Source organism: Pseudorca crassidens, chromosome 10, assembly GCF_039906515.1.
Source record: "Pseudorca crassidens isolate mPseCra1 chromosome 10, mPseCra1.hap1, whole genome shotgun sequence".
Classification (NCBI taxonomy): Eukaryota; Metazoa; Chordata; class Mammalia; order Artiodactyla; family Delphinidae; genus Pseudorca; species Pseudorca crassidens.
Window position 1 is genome coordinate 67126982 of NC_090305.1, and position 19668 is coordinate 67146649.

Below are 19668 nucleotides of genomic sequence, written 5' to 3' on the forward strand. Positions count from 1 at the left end.
CCAAATGGGACTAGCTTTATTGCTTACTATAAAAATTGAAAATTGTTCATATAAAAGAATACATAAGCAATATAAAGAATCAAATACGTCTCTGTATGCATGTATAGGATAAGATAAATTACTTAAACCCTACTATCCAGGGATAATCACTTAACTGTCTAGATTTTTTTCTCTCTGTTTATATACCTAGTTGATATCAATTTCCATATGATTTTATAAAAATGAAATTGTGTTGCTCATCTGTTACATGCTTTTTTCCCCCCAACAATAAATGTGTTATGGACGTCTTAACATATCAGTAGAGATCCTTGTCTTCAGTTTTCATGGCTGCAGAGTATTCTCTTTTGTGGGTAGCCTTGACGTGATTTATTTAATCCTCTTTAATGGAAGTTTTGGTGGCATCCAGTATTTGGCGCTGTTAATGTTGTGATAAATATCCTTGCATGCTCATCCAAGCATTTGCTTTTCTGGATAATACTGTATATTTTTAGATACAGAACTGTGGGTCAAACATTAAGTACATTTAAATTTTTAATGCATGTTTTAAACTGCCTCCTGGAAAAGTGGGAATGATTCAGTCCAACAGTCCTGGCTGGTAGGATGGTTGTTGAATGACTACAGGTAGCTGCGGGCTTTCTTTGGGTCCCTTAGACTGTGCAGTCCCCCAGCCCCGATTATTTCCTGGGCATTTGTGGGTGGACAGCCCTGCCTGTCTTCTACTCCAAATGACAGGAGGCCTGCTTCTCCCATCCATCCCCCAGAATGCTGTTCGTGTTCCACGGGACTTTGAGGGCTGCAGTGTCCTCCGCAAGTACCTGGGCCAGCTCCACTACCTGCAGAGTCGGGTCCCCATGGGCTCAGGCCAGGAGGCTGCTGTTTCTGTCACCTGGTGAGAGCTGGCAGGGCTGGGGGGAGCCTGGAGGTTGCCTGGGACAGCCCAGGGGTGTCTGGGCGGTGGGGATGCCCCTCTTCCCCCGCCCCCCGCTTTCTTTTCCTTGCTACACAGCATGGGGAGTGGCTTGGTGTGGTCTCCCCAGGCCTCCCTCCCATCCGACACCGCACTGGGGGTGGCGGGTCGCTTCACCAGCTCCTTCACTCGAAATGACTGGGGTGGCCTGTCCACAGGACTGAGATCTTCTCAGGCAAGTCTGTGGCCCATGAAGACATCAAGTATGAGCAGGCCTGCATTCTCTACAACCTTGGTGAGCTACCTAACCCCTTCCCCATGGCCCTACCTCCCAGCCCTGCCCACCCCATCTCAGCTCAGCAGGAGGCCACAAGGGCAGTGGGCTGATGGAAGGAAGACACCTGGATTCTGACCCTCCCCCTGCCTTCCCACAGCTCTGCTGGTGCCTCTCTTCTGGCCCACAGGGAGCCAGCCTGCTGGGGAGAGGCTCTACTAGGCTGGCTGCCACATGGTGTTGCTAGTGTGCTCCGGCCCAGAGGGGTGGCCTCTCTTTTCTGACTGGACAGATCCCAGCCCCCCTTGTGGCTTGGGCTGCTTCCAGCAGGAGAACAAGGCTGGCCTAGACTGGCCTTGCCGTCAACCCTGATGGCTCAGCCTCAGTCTGGGGAGCCCCGAGTCCTGTGTAGGCAATCCCTGAGGCTCTGAGACTGGACTCGTAGGCTGAGGGCTGTGGATGGCAGGAGCCCCTTCCCTTCCACCCCATCCCTGCCTGGTGCAGAGCCAGAGACCGAGACCCCATTTACTCCAGCTTTGGTGTCCTTGGACCAACTGCCCCAGACCCCTGTTGTCCTGATCATGGGTGACACCAGCAGCCCCAGGCTAGCCCTGACCCCGTGTTCTGTGCCTCCCTAGGGGCGCTGCACTCCATGCTGGGGGCCATGGACAAGCGCATGTCTGAGGAGGTGAGGAGGGTAGGGGCAGTGGGTGGGCCGTAGGACAGAACCAGGGAGGGGTGCTGAGTGTTGTCAGCCTCCAGGGTGTGAATCCTGCCCCGTGGAGTGGACACAGGCAGCTCTGTGGCTCTGCTTCTGGCATCCTCCCCTGTTCTCTCCCAGGGCATGAAGGTCTCCTGCACTCACTTCCAGTGCGCAGCAGGTGCCTTTGCCTACCTGCGTGAGCACTTCCCTCATGCCTACAGCGTTGACATGAGCCGGCAGATCCTCACTCTCAATGTCAACCTCATGCTGGTGAGGAGACGCCCTTGTTGGGGCTGAGTTGAATCCAGGGCCGGGCACGGTTAGGGCTGGATCCTAGCGGTCCTGTGCACATGGCAGTGAGGGACAAACAGAGGCCTGGGCTTTGATCTTTTGAGCCCCAGGTGGATCAGGAGCAGGGCTGTGCTGCTTGGAGTGCGGGAGGCTGGGCGGAGAGGGCATCCGTGTGGTCTGTGCCGGTGAGGAATGGAGTGTATCTCCATCTGCTCTTCCAGGGCCAGGCTCAGGAGTGCCTTCTGGAGAAGTCCATGTTGGACAACAGGAAGAGCTTTCTGGTGGCTCGCATCAGTGCACAGGTAGGGACAGGGATCGACGGTGGCCCACAAGGGACTGATGCCAGGCTTTTGGTTTACTCCCGGTCCCCAACTATAGCCCTGTCCTGGCTTCTAGGTGGTGGATTACTACAAGGAGGCGTGCCGGGCCTTGGAGAACCCCGATACCGCCTCACTGCTGGGCCGGATCCAGAAGGACTGGAAGAAGCTGGTACAGATGAAGATCTACTACTTTGCGGCTGTGGCTCATGTGAGGGCACCGTGGCCACCAGGGCTGGGCTGGGCTGAGTTGCCGTAGCTCAGGAAGTAAGTAGTGACATCTCTTCTTTCCCAGTTGCACATGGGGAAGCAGGCTGAGGAGCAGCAGAAGTTCGGAGAGCGGGTGAGTGAGCCGTGGCGAGGAGGGGACTCTGGACTGGTCCCAGCCTTGTTAGTCAGATCCTCGTGGGGACCCTTCTTCTGTCTCTCACCCCCACATCCCTGGCTGCCCCCCTCCCCCCCACCGCCGTAGACCTGGTGTTCATCATGCGTTGTCCCATCTGTGCAGCCTTCATCCCCAGGGGACGGAGGAGGCGCAGCAGGCTCCCCTCAGGGGATGGTTGGTGGGAGATGTACGCTGTGGGGTGGAGCTGGAAGGTAGACGCTAAGCGTGGTGCTGTTGGCTGGGCTGGCGCGTGTCCACCTCCTCAGCTCCTTCTCTTCTGATGGGTCACCTGATGGCCAGACAGGCTTGGTGGGGGTTGGGGTGGCAGAAGGAGTAGGGTCCAAGCAGGGAAGGACGGACTGGTCTCTGTCCCCCGCAGGTTGCGTACTTCCAGAGTGCCCTGGACAAGCTCAATGAAGCCATCAAGCTGGCCAAGGTAAAGATGAGGAAGAGCCTGGCTGCCCCTCGGAGCCTGGGAAGACAAGGAGCAAGCCTGCTGGGGCTGAGGGGTGTCCTGGCACTGGCTGTGGTTGGCACTGAGCACCCCCATCCCTACCCTACAGGGCCAGCCTGACACTGTGCAAGATGCACTTCGCTTCACTATGGACGTCATTGGGGGAAAGTGAGTTTCTGGGGTTCGGGGTGGCCCTGGTTCCTTCTTGTTAGGAAGGGTCTTGTCCTTTCGCCTGCATCGTTGGGAGGAAGCCACCAGGGCCAGAGAGTAGTGGCCCATGTGGGAGGCTAGGTCCTGGATCCCTGGTGATCACTCAAGACTCCCCATTCCTCCTTCTCCTGACCCCCAGATACAATTCTGCCAAGAAGGACAATGATTTCATCTACCACGAGGCTGTCCCAGCACTGGACACCCTTCAGCCTGTAAAAGGTCTGAAGCTGAGGGGAAGCCGAGGATCAGGGTAGGGGATGAAGATGGGACAGAAGAGAGGCAGTCGAGGTTCGAGTGGGCCTGGTCTCCACGATTCTTCCTCACCCCTCCCAGGTGCCCCCTTGGTGAAGCCCTTACCAGTGAACCCCACAGACCCAGCTGTTACGGGCCCTGACATCTTCACCAAACTGGTACCCATGGCTGCCCATGAAGCCTCGTCGCTGTACAGGTGGGCAGGATAGGCAGGCCCTATTAGCCCAGGGCGGGTTGGAATATCTCAACAGACATGGGCTTCCAGCAAATTGCTGTCACTTCTCCTGCAGTGAGGAGAAGGCCAAGTTGCTTCGGGAGATGATGGCCAAGATTGAGGACAAGAATGAGGTCCTGGAGTGAGTGCAGGGCTTGGGTGGGAGGCATGGAGGGTACACACCAGACCTCTGTGGGGTCCCCAGTGCTGCCTGCGACAGGGAGAGGAGTAAATGAAAGGTCTGTTGGCACCAGCAGGCCTCCTGGCTGCGCCCTCCCTGCCCAGGGTCTTGTATGCTAGATTTGTAAGTTGAGAGTCATGCACCTTGAGAGGAGGATGTCCCACTGTTTTCAGCAGTGCCCTGGGCATGTTCTGTGGTGGGAGTTGGGATGCTGATTTGTTGTCTGCTAGGACCTCAGACCTTGCTTCAGTGGTGGGAGCTTGCCCTAGTGGGCTTCTTGTGTAGCTGAGGGGTTGAGCCAGCACCCACCTGGTCCCGTTGCCCCTCAACAGCCAGTTCATGGATTCAATGCAGCTGGATCCTGAGACAGTGGACAACCTTGATGCCTATAGCCACATCCCACCCCAGCTCATGGAGAAGTGTGCGGCTCTCAGCGTCCGGCCCGACACTGTCAGGAACCTCGTCCAGTCCATGCAAGGTGAGTGAGGAGGAAAAGCAAGCAGGTGGAGAGCGGGAACGTGGGAGTCATCTGCTGCGGCCTTCTCTGTGTCCCTTGTTGACCGAGGATAGAGGTTTTCACCTCTCCCAGCACCTGTCAGAGCACCCGCTGCACACTTCAGTGAACTACCGCACCGTGTGCCCTCTGTCTGCCCTGCTCAGCCAGCACTGGGCTGCACACAAGCCTGACTGAGGGGGCGGTTCTGTCTCCTGGGGGATGGGCCAGATTGGATGCCTGGTCTGCCTGCCACAGGAGCTGACCCCGCCTCCTCTAAACATGCCCCCAGTGCTGTCAGGTGTGTTCACGGATGTGGAGGCCTCCCTGAAGGACATCAGGGACCTGCTGGAGGAGGATGAGCTGCTAGAGCAGAAGATGCAGGAGGCAGTGAGTCAGGCAGGGGCCAGCACGGCTGTCTCCAAGGCCGAGCTGGCAGAGGTGAGGCGAGAATGGGCCAAGTACATGGAGGTCCATGAGAAGGCCTCCTTCACCAACAGCGAGCTGCACCGTGCCATGAATCTGCATGTTGGCAACCTGCGCCTGCTCAGTGGGCCTCTGGACCAGGTCCGGGCTGCCCTGCCCACGCCAGCCCTCACCCCAGGTGAGCCCCCTTCCTGTCCCCATGGAGAGAGGCTTGGCGCTGGGGTTTTCTCTGGTCTCACTGACCACTGCCACTCCCAGAGGACAAGGCAGTGCTGCAGAACCTGAAGCGCATCCTGGCCAAGGTGCAGGAGATGCGGGACCAGCGTGTGTCCCTGGAGCAGCAGCTGCGTGAGCTTATCCAGAAGGATGACATCACAGCGTCACTGGTTACCACAGACCACTCAGAGATAAAGGTGGGGCTGGGTGAGCCGTATGCAGGGGCTGACTCTAGGCTCCACCCTTAGGTGGTGAGGCCCTGAGTGTCTATCCTCCACCCCCCAACACACTCCCTTAGAAGCTGTTTGAGGAGCAGCTGAAGAAGTATGATCAGCTGAGGGTGTACCTGGAGCAGAACCTGGCCGCCCAGGACAACATTCTCCGGGCACTGACAGAGGCCAACGTGCAGTACGCATCTGTGCGGCGGGTGCTCAGTGAACTGGACCAAAAGTCAGTGTCTGGCCCTGTGCCTCTACCCAGTCCTGCCCAGAGCTGGGCTCCAGTTACTCACCTCCTGCCGGCCCTTCTGCCCGCCAGGTGGAACTCCACGCTGCAGACCCTGGTGGCCTCCTATGAAGCCTATGAGGACCTGATGAAGAAGTCCCAGGAGGGCAAGGACTTCTATGCAGACCTGGAGAGCAAGGTGGCTGCTCTCCTCGAACGGGCACAGTCCACCTGCCAGGCCCGCGAGGCAGCCCGGCAGCAGCTCCTGGACAGGTGAGTGTGGCCCCGGGGCCGGGGTGCGGCTGCAGCCGAGACCGAGGTCGGGCTGAGGGGATGGCGTGGCTCCGCTTCTTCCCTACCTCATCCTACAGGGAGCTGAAGAAGAAGCCGCCACCACGGCCCACGGCCCCAAAGCCGCTGCTGCCCCGCAGGGAGGAGGGCGAGCCAGTGGAGGCCGGGGACCTGCCTGAGGAGCTGCGCAGCCTGCCCCCCGACACCTTCCTGGGGGCTGCTGTCCCACTCCACTTCCCGCCCGGCCCCTTCCCCAGCTCTGCAGGCCCAGGACCCCACTATCTCTCAGGCGCCTTACCGCCGGGTACCTACTCGGGCCCCGCCCAGATGTTGCAGCCCAGGGGCCCCCAGGCCCTAGGGCACCCTGTGGTGGCCATGGCACCTGGACCTGCTCTCTACACAGCCGGGGCCTACACACCAGAGCTGGGCCTCGTGCCGCGATCCTCGCCACAGCATGGCATGGTGAGCAGTCCCTATGGTGGGGTGGGGCCCGGGCCCACCCCACCAGCTACAGGCCTGCCCTCAGCCCCACCTCCCCAGTTCTCGGGCCCTGAGTTGGCCGTGGGGATTCGGCCAGCCACCACCACAGTAGATAGCGTCCAGGCCCCCATCTCCAGCCACACGGCACCACGGCCAAACCCTGCCCCTGCTCCTCCCCGGCCCCGCTTTCCGGGGCCGCCCCCCCAGCCACTGCCCGTGCCCTACACCTACCCGATGGGGGCCAAGCCACCCCTCGCAGCTCCCCCAGCCCAGCACCACTTTTCTCCTGGGATGCCCACAGGTTTTTCAGCCCCGAGGACTGGGCCCCAGCCTCATCCCACACGAGCAGTGTTTGGGCCCCAGCCTCCCCAGCAGCCCCTTCCACTCCAGCATCCGCACCTCTTCCCACCCCAGCCTTCAGGACTGGTACCCCCACAGACCCCCTATCCCTTTGCTCCTCAGCCTGGTGTCCTGGGGCAGCCACCGCCCACCCTGCATACCCAGCTCTACCCAGGCCCCTCTCAGGACCCTCTGCCCCCCCACTCAGGGGTGCTGCCTTTCCCCAGCCCTGGGCCCCCTCAGCCTCCCCATCCCACCCTGGCATATGGTCCTGCCCCTTCCCCCAGACCCCTGGGCCCCCAGGCCCCCGCACTCTCCATTCGAGGCCCTCCGCCTGCCAGCCAGCCCACCCCCACTCCCCACCTGGTGCCTTCGCCTGCCCCATCACCGGGGCCCGGCCCCGTCCCTCCTCGGCCCCCTGCAGCAGAGCCAGCCGTGTGTCTGCGCCGAGGCGCTGCGAGTGCAGATCTGCTCTCCTCCAGCCCTGAGAGTCAGCATGGAGGCGCTCAGCCTCCTGGGGGTGGGCAGCCCCTGCTGCAGCCTACTAAGGTGGATGCGGCTGAGGGCCGGCGGCCACAGGCCCTGCGGCTGATCGAGCAGGACCCCTATGAGCACCCGGAGAGGCTGCAGCAGTTGCAGCAGGAGCTGGAGGCCTTTCGGGGCCAGCTGGGCGATGCAGGGGCTCTGGACGCTATCTGGCGGGAGCTACAAGACGCACAGGAGCACGATGCCCGTGGCCGTTCCATCGCCATCGCCCGCTGCTACTCACTGAAGAACCGGCACCAGGATGTCATGCCCTACGACAGCAACCGTGTGGTGCTGCGCTCAGGCAAGGACGACTACATCAACGCCAGCCGCGTGGAGGGGCTCTCACCGTACTGCCCACCTTTGGTGGCCACCCAGGCCCCCCTGCCTGGCACAGCTGCCGACTTCTGGCTCATGGTGCATGAGCAGAAAGTGTCAGTCATTGTCATGCTCGTGTCTGAGGCCGAGATGGAAAAGGTGAGAGGGAGAGGTTGGGTGGGTGCCCAGAAGGGAAACTGGAAAACCAGCCCTAACTGCCCTGTTTGTCCTTCAGCAAAAGGTGGCTCGCTACTTCCCTACCGAGAGGGGCCAGCCCATGGTGCACGGTGCCCTGAGCTTGGCCCTGAGCAGTGTTCGCACCACCGAGACCCATGTGGAGCGGGTGCTGAGCCTGCAGTTCCGGGACCAGAGCCTCAAGCGCTCGCTCGTGCACCTCCACTTCCCCACATGGCCAGAGTTGTGCGTCTGCTGCCCTGGGTGGTGGTTGGGGGGCTGTGAGGGTGGTGCGGCCTTGGAGCAGGTCTGACTCAGAGACGCCACCTCACCCTGCAGAGGCCTGCCGGACAGCCCCAGCAATCTGCTGCACTTCATCCAGGAGGTACACGCTCATTACCTGCATCAGCGCCCCCTGCACACGCCTGTTGTCGTCCACTGCAGGTAGGTGTGGGTAGCTCCCGAGCGGCCCTTCTCTGGGGGCTCCTGGGCTGGCCTCACAGCCCCTTCCTGCCGCAGCTCCGGGGTGGGCCGCACAGGAGCCTTCGCGCTGCTCTACGCGGCTGTGCAGGAGGTGGAGGCTGGAAGTGGGATCCCTGAGCTGCCTCAGCTGGTGCGGCGCATGCGGCAGCAGAGGAAACACATGCTGCAGGAGAAGGTGAGGGCCCAGGCGGGAGCTGGGATGGGCCCTCCATCCTGGGTGACGGGCCCTGCCCGGCTGACCAGGCCCAATGCGCCCCTGCAGCTGCATCTCAGGTTCTGCCATGAGGCGGTGGTGAAACACGTGGAGCAGGTCCTGCAGCGCCACGGCATGCCCCTTCCGTGCAAGCCCTCTGCTGGCACCAGTGTCACACAGAAGGTGAGGGAGGGAGCCCCTGGGGGCTGCTGGGACTGACACTGCCTCGTGGACTCCATCTTCACCCACTCTTGTCTCCTCAGAATCACCTTCCTCAGGACTCCCAGGACCTGGTTCTCGGTGGGGATGTGCCCATCAGCTCCATCCAGGCCACTATCGCCAAGCTCAGCATCCGGCCTTCCGGGGGCTTGGATTTCCCGGCTGCTGGCCTGCCAGGCCCTGTAGAGCCCCCAGGCCTGCCGCCACCCAGCCTCCCAGAGTCCACCCAGCTCCCATCCTCCTCCCCACCCCCTCTCTCTTCACCCCTGCCTGAGGCCCCTCCGCCTGAGGAGGAGCAGCCGGTACCTGAGGTCCCCAGCCTGGGGCCCCCCTCCTCCTCCCTGGAGCTGCTGGCCTCCCTAACTCCTGAGGCCTTCTCTCTGGACAGCTCCTTGAGGGGAAAGCAGCGGATGAGCAAGCAGAACTTTCTGCAGGCCCATAACGGGCAGGGTCTGCGGGCTGCCCGGCCCACTGATGACCCCCTCAGCCTTCTGGATCCACTCTGGACACTCAACAAGACCTGAACAGGGTTTGCCTGCCTTGCACTACGTTGTCTCCCATGCCAGTCTGCCCCTCTTGAGGTGGGGCCTAGTCTTACTCCCATTCCTGCTGCCTTCAGCCCTGCCTGGCCCAGCCCACAGCTCTACAGGGTAGAGATGCATCACGGGTCTTGGGTCAGGTTCTGCTCCTTTGTGGGACCTGACATTTTCAGCTCTTTGCTGTTGAATAAACAAACCTGTTCTGTGGCCAGTGTCTCTGCTGAACGCTGCTCCCTGGGAGGTGGGGGGCTGGGCCCCAGCAGCACCACCTTTAGCGAGTGTGGAGGTGGAGGGGGTCACCTTGGTTTCCACACCTCTGAAGTGGTTAGGCAAGATAGCCTCTAGAGCTGGCTTGCTAAACTTCCCCAGCCTGTAAACTCTTCCTCTGACCTGTATGGCTTCTGGCAGGAGCTGCTCTGAGCTGAGAAAGGTCTAACCAAGTGCTGCACTTTAGGCACCGGGAGGGTGTAAATGATGCCAGAGCTCATCCAGGGAAGACGCAAGTGGCTCACAAAGCCCCTGGCTGATGTGATTTTTAAAAAAAAGTTTAATATTACAGTCATGAGGCAGGACAGGACAGTTCAGAGGCAGCTTCCCAAAGATTCAGCTCTTCCCCCAGTCCAGGTCCAGCACATTGCCCCACAGAGCACCCCAGCCAGACGGGCAGGGAGGCCCACCCTCAGTCCAGCTTCTCCAGCACAGAGGGCACGTATACTAGGCTGAGCTCGCTGCCAAAGTTGCAGACAATGGCAGCATTGTCCAGCACCAGGATCTGGCGGGCCGGCTGGGCCTCACTGTTCTTCCCCAGGTAGACTGTCTGTAACAGGTCCCCGTAGTTTAGGTCCCAAAAGGAAACACAGCCCTGGCCGCCGGTCACCAGCAGGTTGTCTGAGATGACACCCAAGCTTGCACCACAGCCCAGGTCCTGGAGGCAAGGACAGGACAGGCTCGGTGTCTTGAATCCTTCCCTAAAATACCGAGAATCCCGTGGCCCCCAACATGCCTACCTGCTGAATGGAGTAGAGCCTGATGCCTGTGCTGCGGTCCCAGATGCTGATGAGGTCATCTAGGCCACTGCTGATGACACAGGAGGTGGTACAGGTGAGGGAGGTGACATCCCCACGGTGAGCGAACATGTGGCTGACCCGGCTGCCCGTCAGCACATCCCACAGGCAGATGGCCCCATCTTGTCCTCCACTGGCCAGCACCATGGTCTAAGGGAACAGGCACAGGAGAGCTGGTCACTGTGGTGAAACACCTCTGTCCACAAGGGTGGCTTAGTGCCCTGGTGGGTGGGAGCCCTCACTCTGCTTCACAGAGGCCCTTGGGGACCAGCTCCCAGGAGTTAGAAACAAGGGCTATGGGCCTGGCTTGGTACCCCGCACCCCAGCCACGGCCCTCACCTGGTCAATGTACACAGTCGTGATGGCCCCTGAGTGGCCTTGCAGGGTGAAGAGGCAGCATGAGTCCTCCAGACGATACACCTGGGGCAGGAACAGGTATCAGATTCTGGTCTCTCTGGGATTTTCCAAATCACACTTTGGCCAGGAATTCCCTTCCACAGTTCATCCAGGACACCTCCAGCCACTCCCTGACTGACCCCATGTGCTCGCCACCCCCTGTGTTGGGCCACCCCAGTGCCCAAGAGATGGTGCCAACACTTACTCTCAGTGTGTGGTCCTGGCTCCCAGTCACGAGGCGCCCTGCAGCTGCCTTCAGGGCTGTGATGGGCTTCTGGTGTGCACAGGGCACCGTGTGGGTCAGGTGACAAGCCACTGCATCACTGCTGCTGTACATAGGGGATATGGGGGAACTGCCCCGCCCAGGGGCCCCTGGGGATAACAGGCCAAGTGAGGGATCTCCGAGAAGACACCCTGCAGGCAGCCCCTCTGCTCCACCCACCAGGTGCAGGCACCAGCCCAGCCCAGGTCCCCTGACCTCGGAACTGCAGGGGGCTGAGGGCAGTGTGAGTCTCCAAGGAGAAGAAATCAAGGGAACCGTTGAGCCGGGCAGCCACAATCCTGGAAGAGAAGAGCGGCTGTCAGATGGCTCTCCCTCAGAGCCCCCAGCTTTGGGGTTGAGCACCGCGGGCCCTTGACAGGCCCGTCCCACTGGTTCTGGGAACAGTGGAGCCATGAGGGACCGTGGCCAAGAGGGAAGCACAGGTACTGGGGACCAGGTTGCAACTCCAATTATTAACCTCTGTGCCTCAGAGTCTTCATCTGTGAAATGGGAACAACTGTACCCACCTCACAGCGTGGTCATGAGGAGTAAATGAGCTAGTATGTGTAAAGTGGTACCTGGGGAACATCATGTAAGACTGGAAATTAAAAACAAACAAGGGGTATAGGCAGTCCCCCTCCACAGCCTGGAGCTAAAGGAAAGGCTTCAGGGGAAGAGAAGTAGGACGTAAGGTGGGGCCTATGTTTTACAGCCACAGAAGGTGTTGCTGTCTCCATCACAGAAAAGCAGCTTCGACCCCAGCACCACCTGCTCCATTTCTTTTTTCCACAAAGATTATTCTCCACTGCCCCTGATTCCTAGGCACAGGATGATGGGCAGAGATGGAGACATTTGCCCTGTGGCCCCAAAGCTTTGAAGTGAGTGGGGTTCAAAATCTTACTCCAGCAAAGGGCAATGCATATCTTCACCTCTGCCCATAATCTGAAGGATCTATGGCAGAGATGGGGAAGGCACAGCACAGGGGTGGAGGGAGACACCATGGAACTTTGGGGGTTGAGCTGAGACATGTGGGCTTTCCCTAAAATTCAAAAAAAAAAATAAATAAAAAAACACACAGCAGGGGAGAATTTCCAAGCGTGGAGAACCCAGTGAACTTGGCCAGACTACAGGGTAGGATGTTAGCTAAGTAAGGCCTGAGCAAGAAGCCTGGCAATGGCAGGAATGACAGCAGCAGCCAACAGAAACAGAGAGGTAAGAGCAAGGGGTATCCCCACCCCGAGAAAATGAGGCTCCAGCTTTAGCTTAGACGGTGGGGCCACAAACGGTCAGGGACCCTGCAAGGAAGAGCCAGCATGGGTCAGGCAGGTGAAGCGTTCAGCAAAGGCACCTAGTCATGGGTGAGGCCCAGGTTTCTCAGCCCAGAGGTGGGAGCTCAAGCCTGAGAAGCCGGGAATCCTCCTCTCCCAGGGAGTGTGTGATCGAGCCCTGGGAACACCCAGCCAACAGCCGTGCTGAGGAGGGAGGCGAGGACAGTGTCCAGCATCAAAGGGGAAGAAAAGACGGTTCTTCTGAAAATGCATTTTTCTGGAACTGAAAACCCAGGCTACCTAGAAAGATCAGTATTGACAGGCTACCTAGAGCAACTTTGACTTCAGAAGGGTGAGGAGAACTGCTCACTCTCCGTGTGCCAGGCCCTATTCTAAGTGCTTCCTACCTGTTAACTCTTGGAGCTGTCACCCTCCCACTGAGGTGGACTACCTGCTGTTCACAGGTGTGGGGCTTGGCACCGAGTAGGGAAGTCAAGTCACACACCAGTGAAGGGGAAGCAGGGCTCAAACCTCACAGTGTGCTGGGCTGTCTAGGGTTGAGGCAGGCATCCTAGCTAGCACTCGCACCTTTTGTCCAGGAAGACGAGGGCCGTGATGCCCGAGGAGACCTCCTCGCTGCTGCAGCGCAGAGTGCCCTCGATGGCGTCCCACACCTGCAGGCCCAGAGGCTGTGAGCACCTGCGAGCTAGGAGGGCCCACAAACCCCCTGCACAGACATCCCCTCTGCCCACCTCCAGCCGGCCACTGCTCCGCCCCACCACGATGAGGCTGCCCTGCAGCTCCAGGCTCCAGATGGAGCCATCTGCGCTGGGGGCCCAGGCGAGGGAAGGGGAGCCCTTCTCGGGAGGAAAGCCCCCCTCGTCCTCAGGGGCCTGGGGCAGCGTGGGCCCGGGCGAGGGTGGGCGCAGGGCTGGTGTGTGGACGGGAGCCATTCCCTCCTCCTGGTACAGTCGCTGCACCAGGTGGCTGAAGTCATAGCCTGGGGAGGCCTGAGCACGGCGGCAGCCCGCCCGGTACCGGGGCTCGGGCTGAGCGGGCTCTAGGAGCTGTGGCTGCGCTGAGAAGTTGGTGTCGATCAAGCAGGTGAGGTCCGGCTGGTCCCCGAAGAGGGAAGTTGGCGGAGGGCCCCGGGGACGATGCCGTAGTGGAGGACTGTCCCCAGGCTCCTCTGGGCCACCCTTCCCACCGTCCGACAGCCGTTCCCAGCTCTCCTGAGCCTCCAACACGCTGCCAACACCACTGTCCTGGCGCTGCCTGCTGGGGGGTGGGGAGGGTGGGGTGAGGACAGTGGGGCACAGATGCAGGGCAGGGCATGGGTGGGAGGTGGGGGGGTACCTACCCCGGGTGTGGGATGCGAGTGAGGCAGTCTCCAGTCTGCGCGTCCCACACACACACGTGGCCTGCCAGGCAACAGCTCACCAGCAGCATCCCGTCACTGGCCAGACACTCGATGTCCTGCGGGAGCACAGCATGGACATGGGCACGGGCGCTGGTGTCTGCGCGGCCCAGGCCTCAGGCGCCCCCAGCTCCCGCCCGTGCTCACCATGAGGTGCCCGCGCAGCACCAGGGGCACAATCTCTGTCTCGGGTGGCGCGTAGCCGTAGTCATCACAGGGCAGCTCCCCACGCCGCCGCCGCCCAGGCCCCGAGCCGGGTTGCCCGTAGTTGCGAGGGCAGAGCACGCGGTATAGGCAGAGCAGCAGCAGCACGAGGACGATGCCCGAGGCCAAGCCGAGTGCTGCCACCCTGCGCCGGGCGGAGCCTGGTGAGGCGTGCCCCATCCCGCCCCCACCCCGTCCCTGCCAGCTGCCCCCCTCCCTTGTGGGCCTTACTTGTACAGGGTGATGTCTCTGTGCGCCTGCGCCGTGCCTGGCCCCTTGGGGCCGGCCTCCCAGAGCCCACCCTGCCCAGGCCGCGGCGGGGGCCAGGCACTGCGGCCGTCCTGAGGGTGCCGCCCCTCCAGGGCCTCCCTCGGGTTCAGGCGGAGCGTGACTGGGATGACAGGCAGCAGGCTGATGTACCTGGGGCCGGGCAGCGGGCAGCCTCAGCAGAGATGCCCTCCGAAGGGACCCCCCCCCCTCCTGCTGCCCCAGTCCCCCTCTCTGCTCTTCACACGGGACTCAGCTCAACCTGCCAGGCTCCAAGAACACCCTCTCAGGACAGTCTTCCCAGCATGGGCTGGGGCAGCAGAGGTAACGTCCCTCCCCAGCTCAGCTCTGGCACCCCAACCTTGGTCTGTCACAGAAACCGGCAGCCAAGCCATCACTGCCATGTCTGTCACCCATTGTGGCTCAGAGTGGGTGGAAGTGAGTGAGGTGCATCTCATTCTGGCCAAGTGGCTGACAGCAACCTATGACTCCCCAGAGCAGGGCCCCGGGCTACTCTTAGGTTGTGGATGCTTGGAGCCCTGGCTCCTACTTCACAACCTTAGGGGTGTTTATTTGAAAGGAAATGCAGAATTCAAACCAGAGGGTCTCCCTCCTAAAGGGAAGGGATGCTCTGGGGACAGTGAGCTGACATCACCAGGTGGGGAGGTGGAACCTGGCACAGCCCAACTCACCTCTTGGCCAGTGTGATGTTGTAGTAGCTGAAGAGCGTTGGCCAGTGGCGGAAGGACAACTTCCTCCAAAGTTCCTCATCCTCAGTCCCCCAGGTTACCTCTGGGGCTGGGCTATCATGGATGCCCTCAGCTGGAGCCCCAGGCTCGGGCAGCTCCCCTGGCAATGTCTGGTTCTCGGGTAACTTAGAGGCACCAGGTGGGAAGATGGAGAAGGCGGGGTCCGGGTGGCTGGCAGGCAGCACACCACTAGGCACAGGCATGGAAGCCAGGGCGCCCTCGCCCAGAGGGCTCTGCTCTGTCACCTGGGCAGTGAGGTATGTGCGCAGCCCTGCTGGGTCTGTGTACACCAGGATGCCAATCCAGACAACGGTGCCAGCCTGCAGTGGGGCATCGGGTGCTCAGCAGGACCTCTGGGAGGAACGGACAGCCCCAACCTGTCCTACCCTCCTGCCTTCCCAAGTCCTCCCACTATGACTGGGGGCCAACTGCCCCCCAGAGGGACCTAGTTCCCTTTCCATGGTCGGGGTTTGGGACTCCTGGCCTGGAAACAGAGGTGCACCCTTAGGCTTGTTACAGAACTTTCCCATCTCCAAACCCCATCTCAGCTTGGGCCAGAAAGCTGCTACCTTTCCCATGGTCAGCATGGCCAGAGGGACCAGCTGCATGACGTGCTCCACGGACACCACGGGTCCTAGTCCTCAGAGGGCCTCAGCCTCGCTGCCGTCTCACTTCAACTCCTTAGGAGAGGCCCACTGACCAGAGGCCAGCCCTGCTCCTTCTCCCCTCTGCCCAGCCCAGCATTTTCTGATGCCTGCACAGTGAACCCTGACTCAGGCAACCATGGTGGCTCCATCCCAGAGCACCCCGTCCTGGGTCACCCTGGGGAGACGACTCCTCTCCCTGCAACCTCGGCTACCTCTCCAAAGATAGGCTTATCACCCCAGAAACCACCAGGGTCTGGGCAGGAGGGCAGAGTGGGTGGCTTCCCAAAGCCAGGCTTCAAGAGGCCATGAAGGCCTGAGGGGCACCCCCCACCTCCAAGGCAAATGCAAAATGCAAGAGGGACTTGAGAGCTGGCCCTCGGGCAGGGGTGGCAGGTACCATGATGAGGCGCTGTGCCAGGCGGGTTCGGGCCAGGAAGTAGACGACACGCAGCCTCTTGGGGAGCCGCAGGTTTCGGAAGGAGGACGGTTGCAGTGTGATGGTGTGGGGTGTGGACGGCCGCACAGCCAGCTGCCGCTCGAAGCGTGCTGGCCGCCCCGCTGGCTTAGCTGGGGGCAGGCAGGCCTCAGGAGGCAGCCGCTTGTTCAGGTCCGCTAGCTGTTGGGGGTGCAGTGGTCAGGGCCCAAAGCTGCTGTCCAGAGGCTGTCCGCAGGGGGCTGCTGCCCTGCCCGAGGCCTGCCCCTCTCTCACCCAGAGATCCCCTGAGCACAGCCAGGGATGCGGAGGAGGTGGGTGGGCAGGGCTCAGCCCAGTCCTACCTCCATCCGGCGAATGTCAATGGACAGGACAGTGGTGAAAAACAACATCTGAAGGAAGAAGTCAGACACCAGGCCCACGACGGCAAAAAGACAGAACTCCTGGAATTAAGCAGATGAGGGGACACCATGACCTCACGGCCCAGCACCCAGAGAACCAGTTCCGTGCCTGCAGGCACCTCGGAATCTGTAGGGCAGTTTCAGGCAAGGCACAGCAGAGAGAAAGAAAAGAGATGTTGGTAGTTCTGAAATCTGGGAGCAGCCAAGGAGGATAATGCAGCCGCTACCTCCCTCCCCACAAGGGGGCAGCAGAGACCTCCCCCCAACGCCCACACCTTTACCCAGAGAAGGCTGATGCCCGAACTTGGAGGTGAGGTGCCTTGACCCAACTTGGAAAGTTCTTTTTTTTTTTGGCTGTACGCGGGCCTCTCACTGCTGTGGCCCCTCCCGCCGCAGAGCACAGCCTCCGGACGCGCAGGGTCTGTTTACGGCCCAGCCGCTCCGTGGCATGTGGGATCCTCCCGGACCGGGGCACGAACCCGTGTCCCCTGCATCGGCAGGCGGACTCTCAACCACTGCGCCACCAGGGGAGCCCCAACTTGGAAAGTTCTGAGCCCCGCCAGCCTGCTACCCAAAAAGCCCTCCCTGACTGAGCCCCTGGCCCTGCTCACGTGCCATGGACCAACACCTACCTAGAGCCCAGGCCTGGCCTGGTTTGGGGGCTCTCAGAAATATTCCTGGCCAGTGACCACACTGGACCAATGAAAGGAAGGGAAGAGCTCAGGGGGGAATTAATTCTGCCCTGAAACTGAAAAGGGGTGGTCTCTCTGCTCCCCAAGCCCTGTGGATAGATGGAATTTTCTCAGATTTAAGTTTTTCTCCCCTGCCCTTGTTGCGACCTCTGGCACATCACCATGGCTTCTACTCAAATGTGGGGTAAGACGAAGGATGGAGCACATGGTGGCACCGTGGTCATGTCAGTTCTAATGTCCCAAGACTGCCCGTATCCTGCAGACGCCCTCTGGCAGGGGTGGGAGCCTGAGGCCCCTGTGGTCTCAGCTCATCCCCAAACCTCAGCAGGCCTGCATGCTGTGGGGGAAGGACAGGGAGGGGATGGCTCTTCACTCCCTTCGCACAACTTGTCCTCGAACCGGCAGCAACAGTCTGGGCTTCTGACTCAGTGTGGGTTCACCCCCACCTCTGCTCACAGCCCCACAGCTGGGCCAGGGCTCTGGGCAATGGCCGGTGGCCCTCCCAGGGTGCGGGCCATGTGTTCAGGGGCTGCAGGGGTGGGTCGGGGCTCGGGTCAGGAAAGGCAGGAAGGGCCCGGTTCAGGGGCCCCAGCGTGTTCTGAGAACTGGGAAACGAGGTCTGACTGGACTGCACAGCGGGCAGCCAGCCTCTGCTGCACCCACCAAGCCCCCTCCTGCCACTTGGGTGAATGAGAGACAGGCAGCGAGGGGCAAGGACAGGGTCAAAGGCAGAGGCTGCCAGGCTGGGAGCTCAATCCCGTGGCCCATCCTCGGCTCACTGAGTCCTCCTCCTGAACCAGCTATGCCAGGACCACCCTGGCACCCTGCACGGTGACAGCCATCTTGCCAGCAGAGGGCCCACCTCATGGGTGAGGGTGGCAGTGTAGAGGGGGTGTGCCCCGCTCAGCTGGGGAGACAGCAGCTGGCTCCATGCTCACCTAAGCTACAGCCCTGGAGGGGGCCTTACCTGGATGGCAGGCACAAGGGTAAAGTAGCCAATGAGAATGATGCCCAGCTCTGTGGCCATGTTCTTCATGATGGACCAGCTCTCATTGCTTAGGCCTGCAGAGGACGACAACAGGACCATGGGGCCAGCACGTGACTGCTGTCCACTACGTGTCTGCACACAACCACATGGGGAGCCTTCTGAGGCAGCCATTCCACCAAAGCGCCCCAACCCTCAGGACCCTGCCAGTGCCCGGTCTCCAAGGTGCTGCTGTCATAGCTGCTGCAGGGAAGGAGAGTTTGGAGGGTCCAGGGGAGAGCTACAACCATCAGAGGAAGGGAGAAGCAGGGTGTGAGTTGAGCAAACCCAAGAGGAGAGCCAAGTGACCCCAAAGCTGGCACATCCAGCCTCACATGCTGTCCTCCGTCGGGTGTGCATGGTCTGTCTGCACGTGGGAGAATGGCTCGAGAGACAGAGGAGGTCGCTGTGTGCTACCTCAGCCCCTCCCTGGGCCCCAGACTATCACACAGTCTCATGTTTAAAGCTGAGCGCCTAGCGGACAGCAGCCATCTCCCCTAGTCTCCTCAGAACCCTACATCTAGGGCAGAGCCTGGCCTCTCACAGAAGCTCACAGAGGTTTGCTGATTGAACAGCCTGCCCCCAGCCCTGCTCCCACAGATAGGGGGTGAGGAGGACGAGGAGGTGCACGAGCTCAGACCTCCAGGCTCTTTTCTCGCTTTCGCCAGAACCCCAGATCCCCAGCTCCTGCCACGGAGGCCACAGGGGGCTTTCCTGGCAGCTGTGGAGGCAGCGTCTCTGAGGTGACCAGCTTCAGGGGCCTGGGCCTCATGTGATGGAGTGAGGCAGGAGGAGAAAAGACCAGGTGCCAGCCTGACGAAGGGTCAAACATATGAGCCCCGCAGCAGAGTCTGGTTTGCTTTCTGACTGACACATGAACCAGGACGAAGCACGGCCTGGTGACTCCACGGTTCCTCAGGGCTCATGCTAACAAGCTGCCATGTGACGCTGGAGGCCACAGCAAGGGAGGCTCCTGGGCTCCCTGTTTCCTCAGCCGGAAGAGGTAGCACAGCCCCCCTCCCCTGCCCTAGTGCACCCCGCACGCCCCACCTGTTACCTTGGGCGATGCGCAGCTTCACCTCGAGGTCCACTGGGGTGGAGACCACTGACTTGGTGAGCACCAACACGTTCTCGAGCCCAATGACCACCACGAGGTAGGGGAAAATCTCACTGGGGACAGAGAGGGAGAGGGTGAGCAGAACGCTGAGGAGGGCCCCCGACACACAGCTGGTTCTCAACGGATTTGGGTCCCGGGGGGCTATGGGGTTGGCACCCTACAGTGGGGGCTGCTGAGCGACTCGCACAGCACAAGACTGACCCCCCGTCCCAGGAGGGCCTCTGTCTGCACGGCTCTCAGCTTTCAGGCAGGCTTCGAAGCCGTGCGGGGAGAGAGCGACCACCCCCATCTCCATCCATCCAGCACGGCGGAGAGAGGCCCCTGGGCTGCCCAGCTGCCAGAGCACAGCTCTCGGGGCCTCCCCACACCAGACTTCCACATTGGCCAGAGACCACCCAG

General features: G+C 60.9%; 2 protein-coding genes across 8 annotated transcripts in view; one reads left to right on the forward strand and one right to left on the reverse strand.

The window, feature by feature from the left end:
• The first annotated feature begins 652 nt into the window (after positions 1–652).
• On the forward strand, positions 653–9535 carry PTPN23 (protein tyrosine phosphatase non-receptor type 23). Its single transcript, XM_067754171.1, has 23 exons — positions 653–889; positions 1126–1202; positions 1820–1869; positions 2023–2154; positions 2397–2477; positions 2572–2703; positions 2788–2835; positions 3257–3313; positions 3441–3499; positions 3681–3760; positions 3875–3989; positions 4084–4149; positions 4521–4666; positions 4974–5285; positions 5366–5520; positions 5622–5773; positions 5861–6040; positions 6139–7879; positions 7956–8140; positions 8234–8338; positions 8414–8552; positions 8640–8753; positions 8834–9535. The coding sequence occupies exons 1-23, from the start codon at positions 726–728 to the stop codon at positions 9311–9313; spliced, it is 4770 nt and encodes a 1589-aa protein (XP_067610272.1). The 5' UTR covers positions 653–725; the 3' UTR covers positions 9314–9535.
• Positions 9536–9857: 322 nt separating this feature from the next.
• Positions 9858–19668, reverse strand: part of SCAP (SREBF chaperone) — a 90429-nt gene continuing 80618 nt past the window's right edge. For 4 of the 7 annotated variants that reach the window (XM_067754172.1, XM_067754174.1, XM_067754176.1 and 1 more), the window contains exons 9-22: positions 19210–19322; positions 18096–18190; positions 16380–16478; positions 16000–16218; positions 14899–15275; positions 14171–14359; positions 13883–14084; positions 13679–13794; positions 12907–13596; positions 11267–11349; positions 10994–11160; positions 10732–10812; positions 10336–10542; positions 9858–10253 (exon numbers count right to left, since the gene is read on the reverse strand). In XM_067754172.1, the coding sequence (XP_067610273.1) occupies positions 10008–10253; positions 10336–10542; positions 10732–10812; positions 10994–11160; positions 11267–11349; positions 12907–13596; positions 13679–13794; positions 13883–14084; positions 14171–14359; positions 14899–15275; positions 16000–16218; positions 16380–16478; positions 18096–18190; positions 19210–19322 (2884 nt within the window). In that variant the 3' untranslated portion in view covers positions 9858–10007. The remainder of the gene's footprint in view (positions 10254–10335; positions 10543–10731; positions 10813–10993; positions 11161–11266; positions 11350–12906; positions 13597–13678; positions 13795–13882; positions 14085–14170; positions 14360–14898; positions 15276–15999; positions 16219–16379; positions 16479–18095; positions 18191–19209; positions 19323–19668) is intronic. The other 3 variants (XM_067754179.1, XM_067754177.1, XM_067754178.1) reach the window with 2 other exon arrangements.

What these genes read in the sequence shown, in the direction of transcription:
- PTPN23 (XM_067754171.1), top strand. Translation starts at nt 726, where the DNA reads ATGACAGGAGGCCTGCTTCTCCCATCCATCCCCCAGAATGCTGTTCGT. An exon ending in ACTTTGCGGCTGTGGCTCAT is followed by an intron (nt 2,704 to 2,787) that starts GTGAGGGCACCG and finishes CTTCTTTCCCAG; the next exon opens with TTGCACATGGGGAAGCAGGC. An exon ending in CGGCAGCAGCTCCTGGACAG is followed by an intron (nt 6,041 to 6,138) that starts GTGAGTGTGGCC and finishes CTCATCCTACAG; the next exon opens with GGAGCTGAAGAAGAAGCCGC.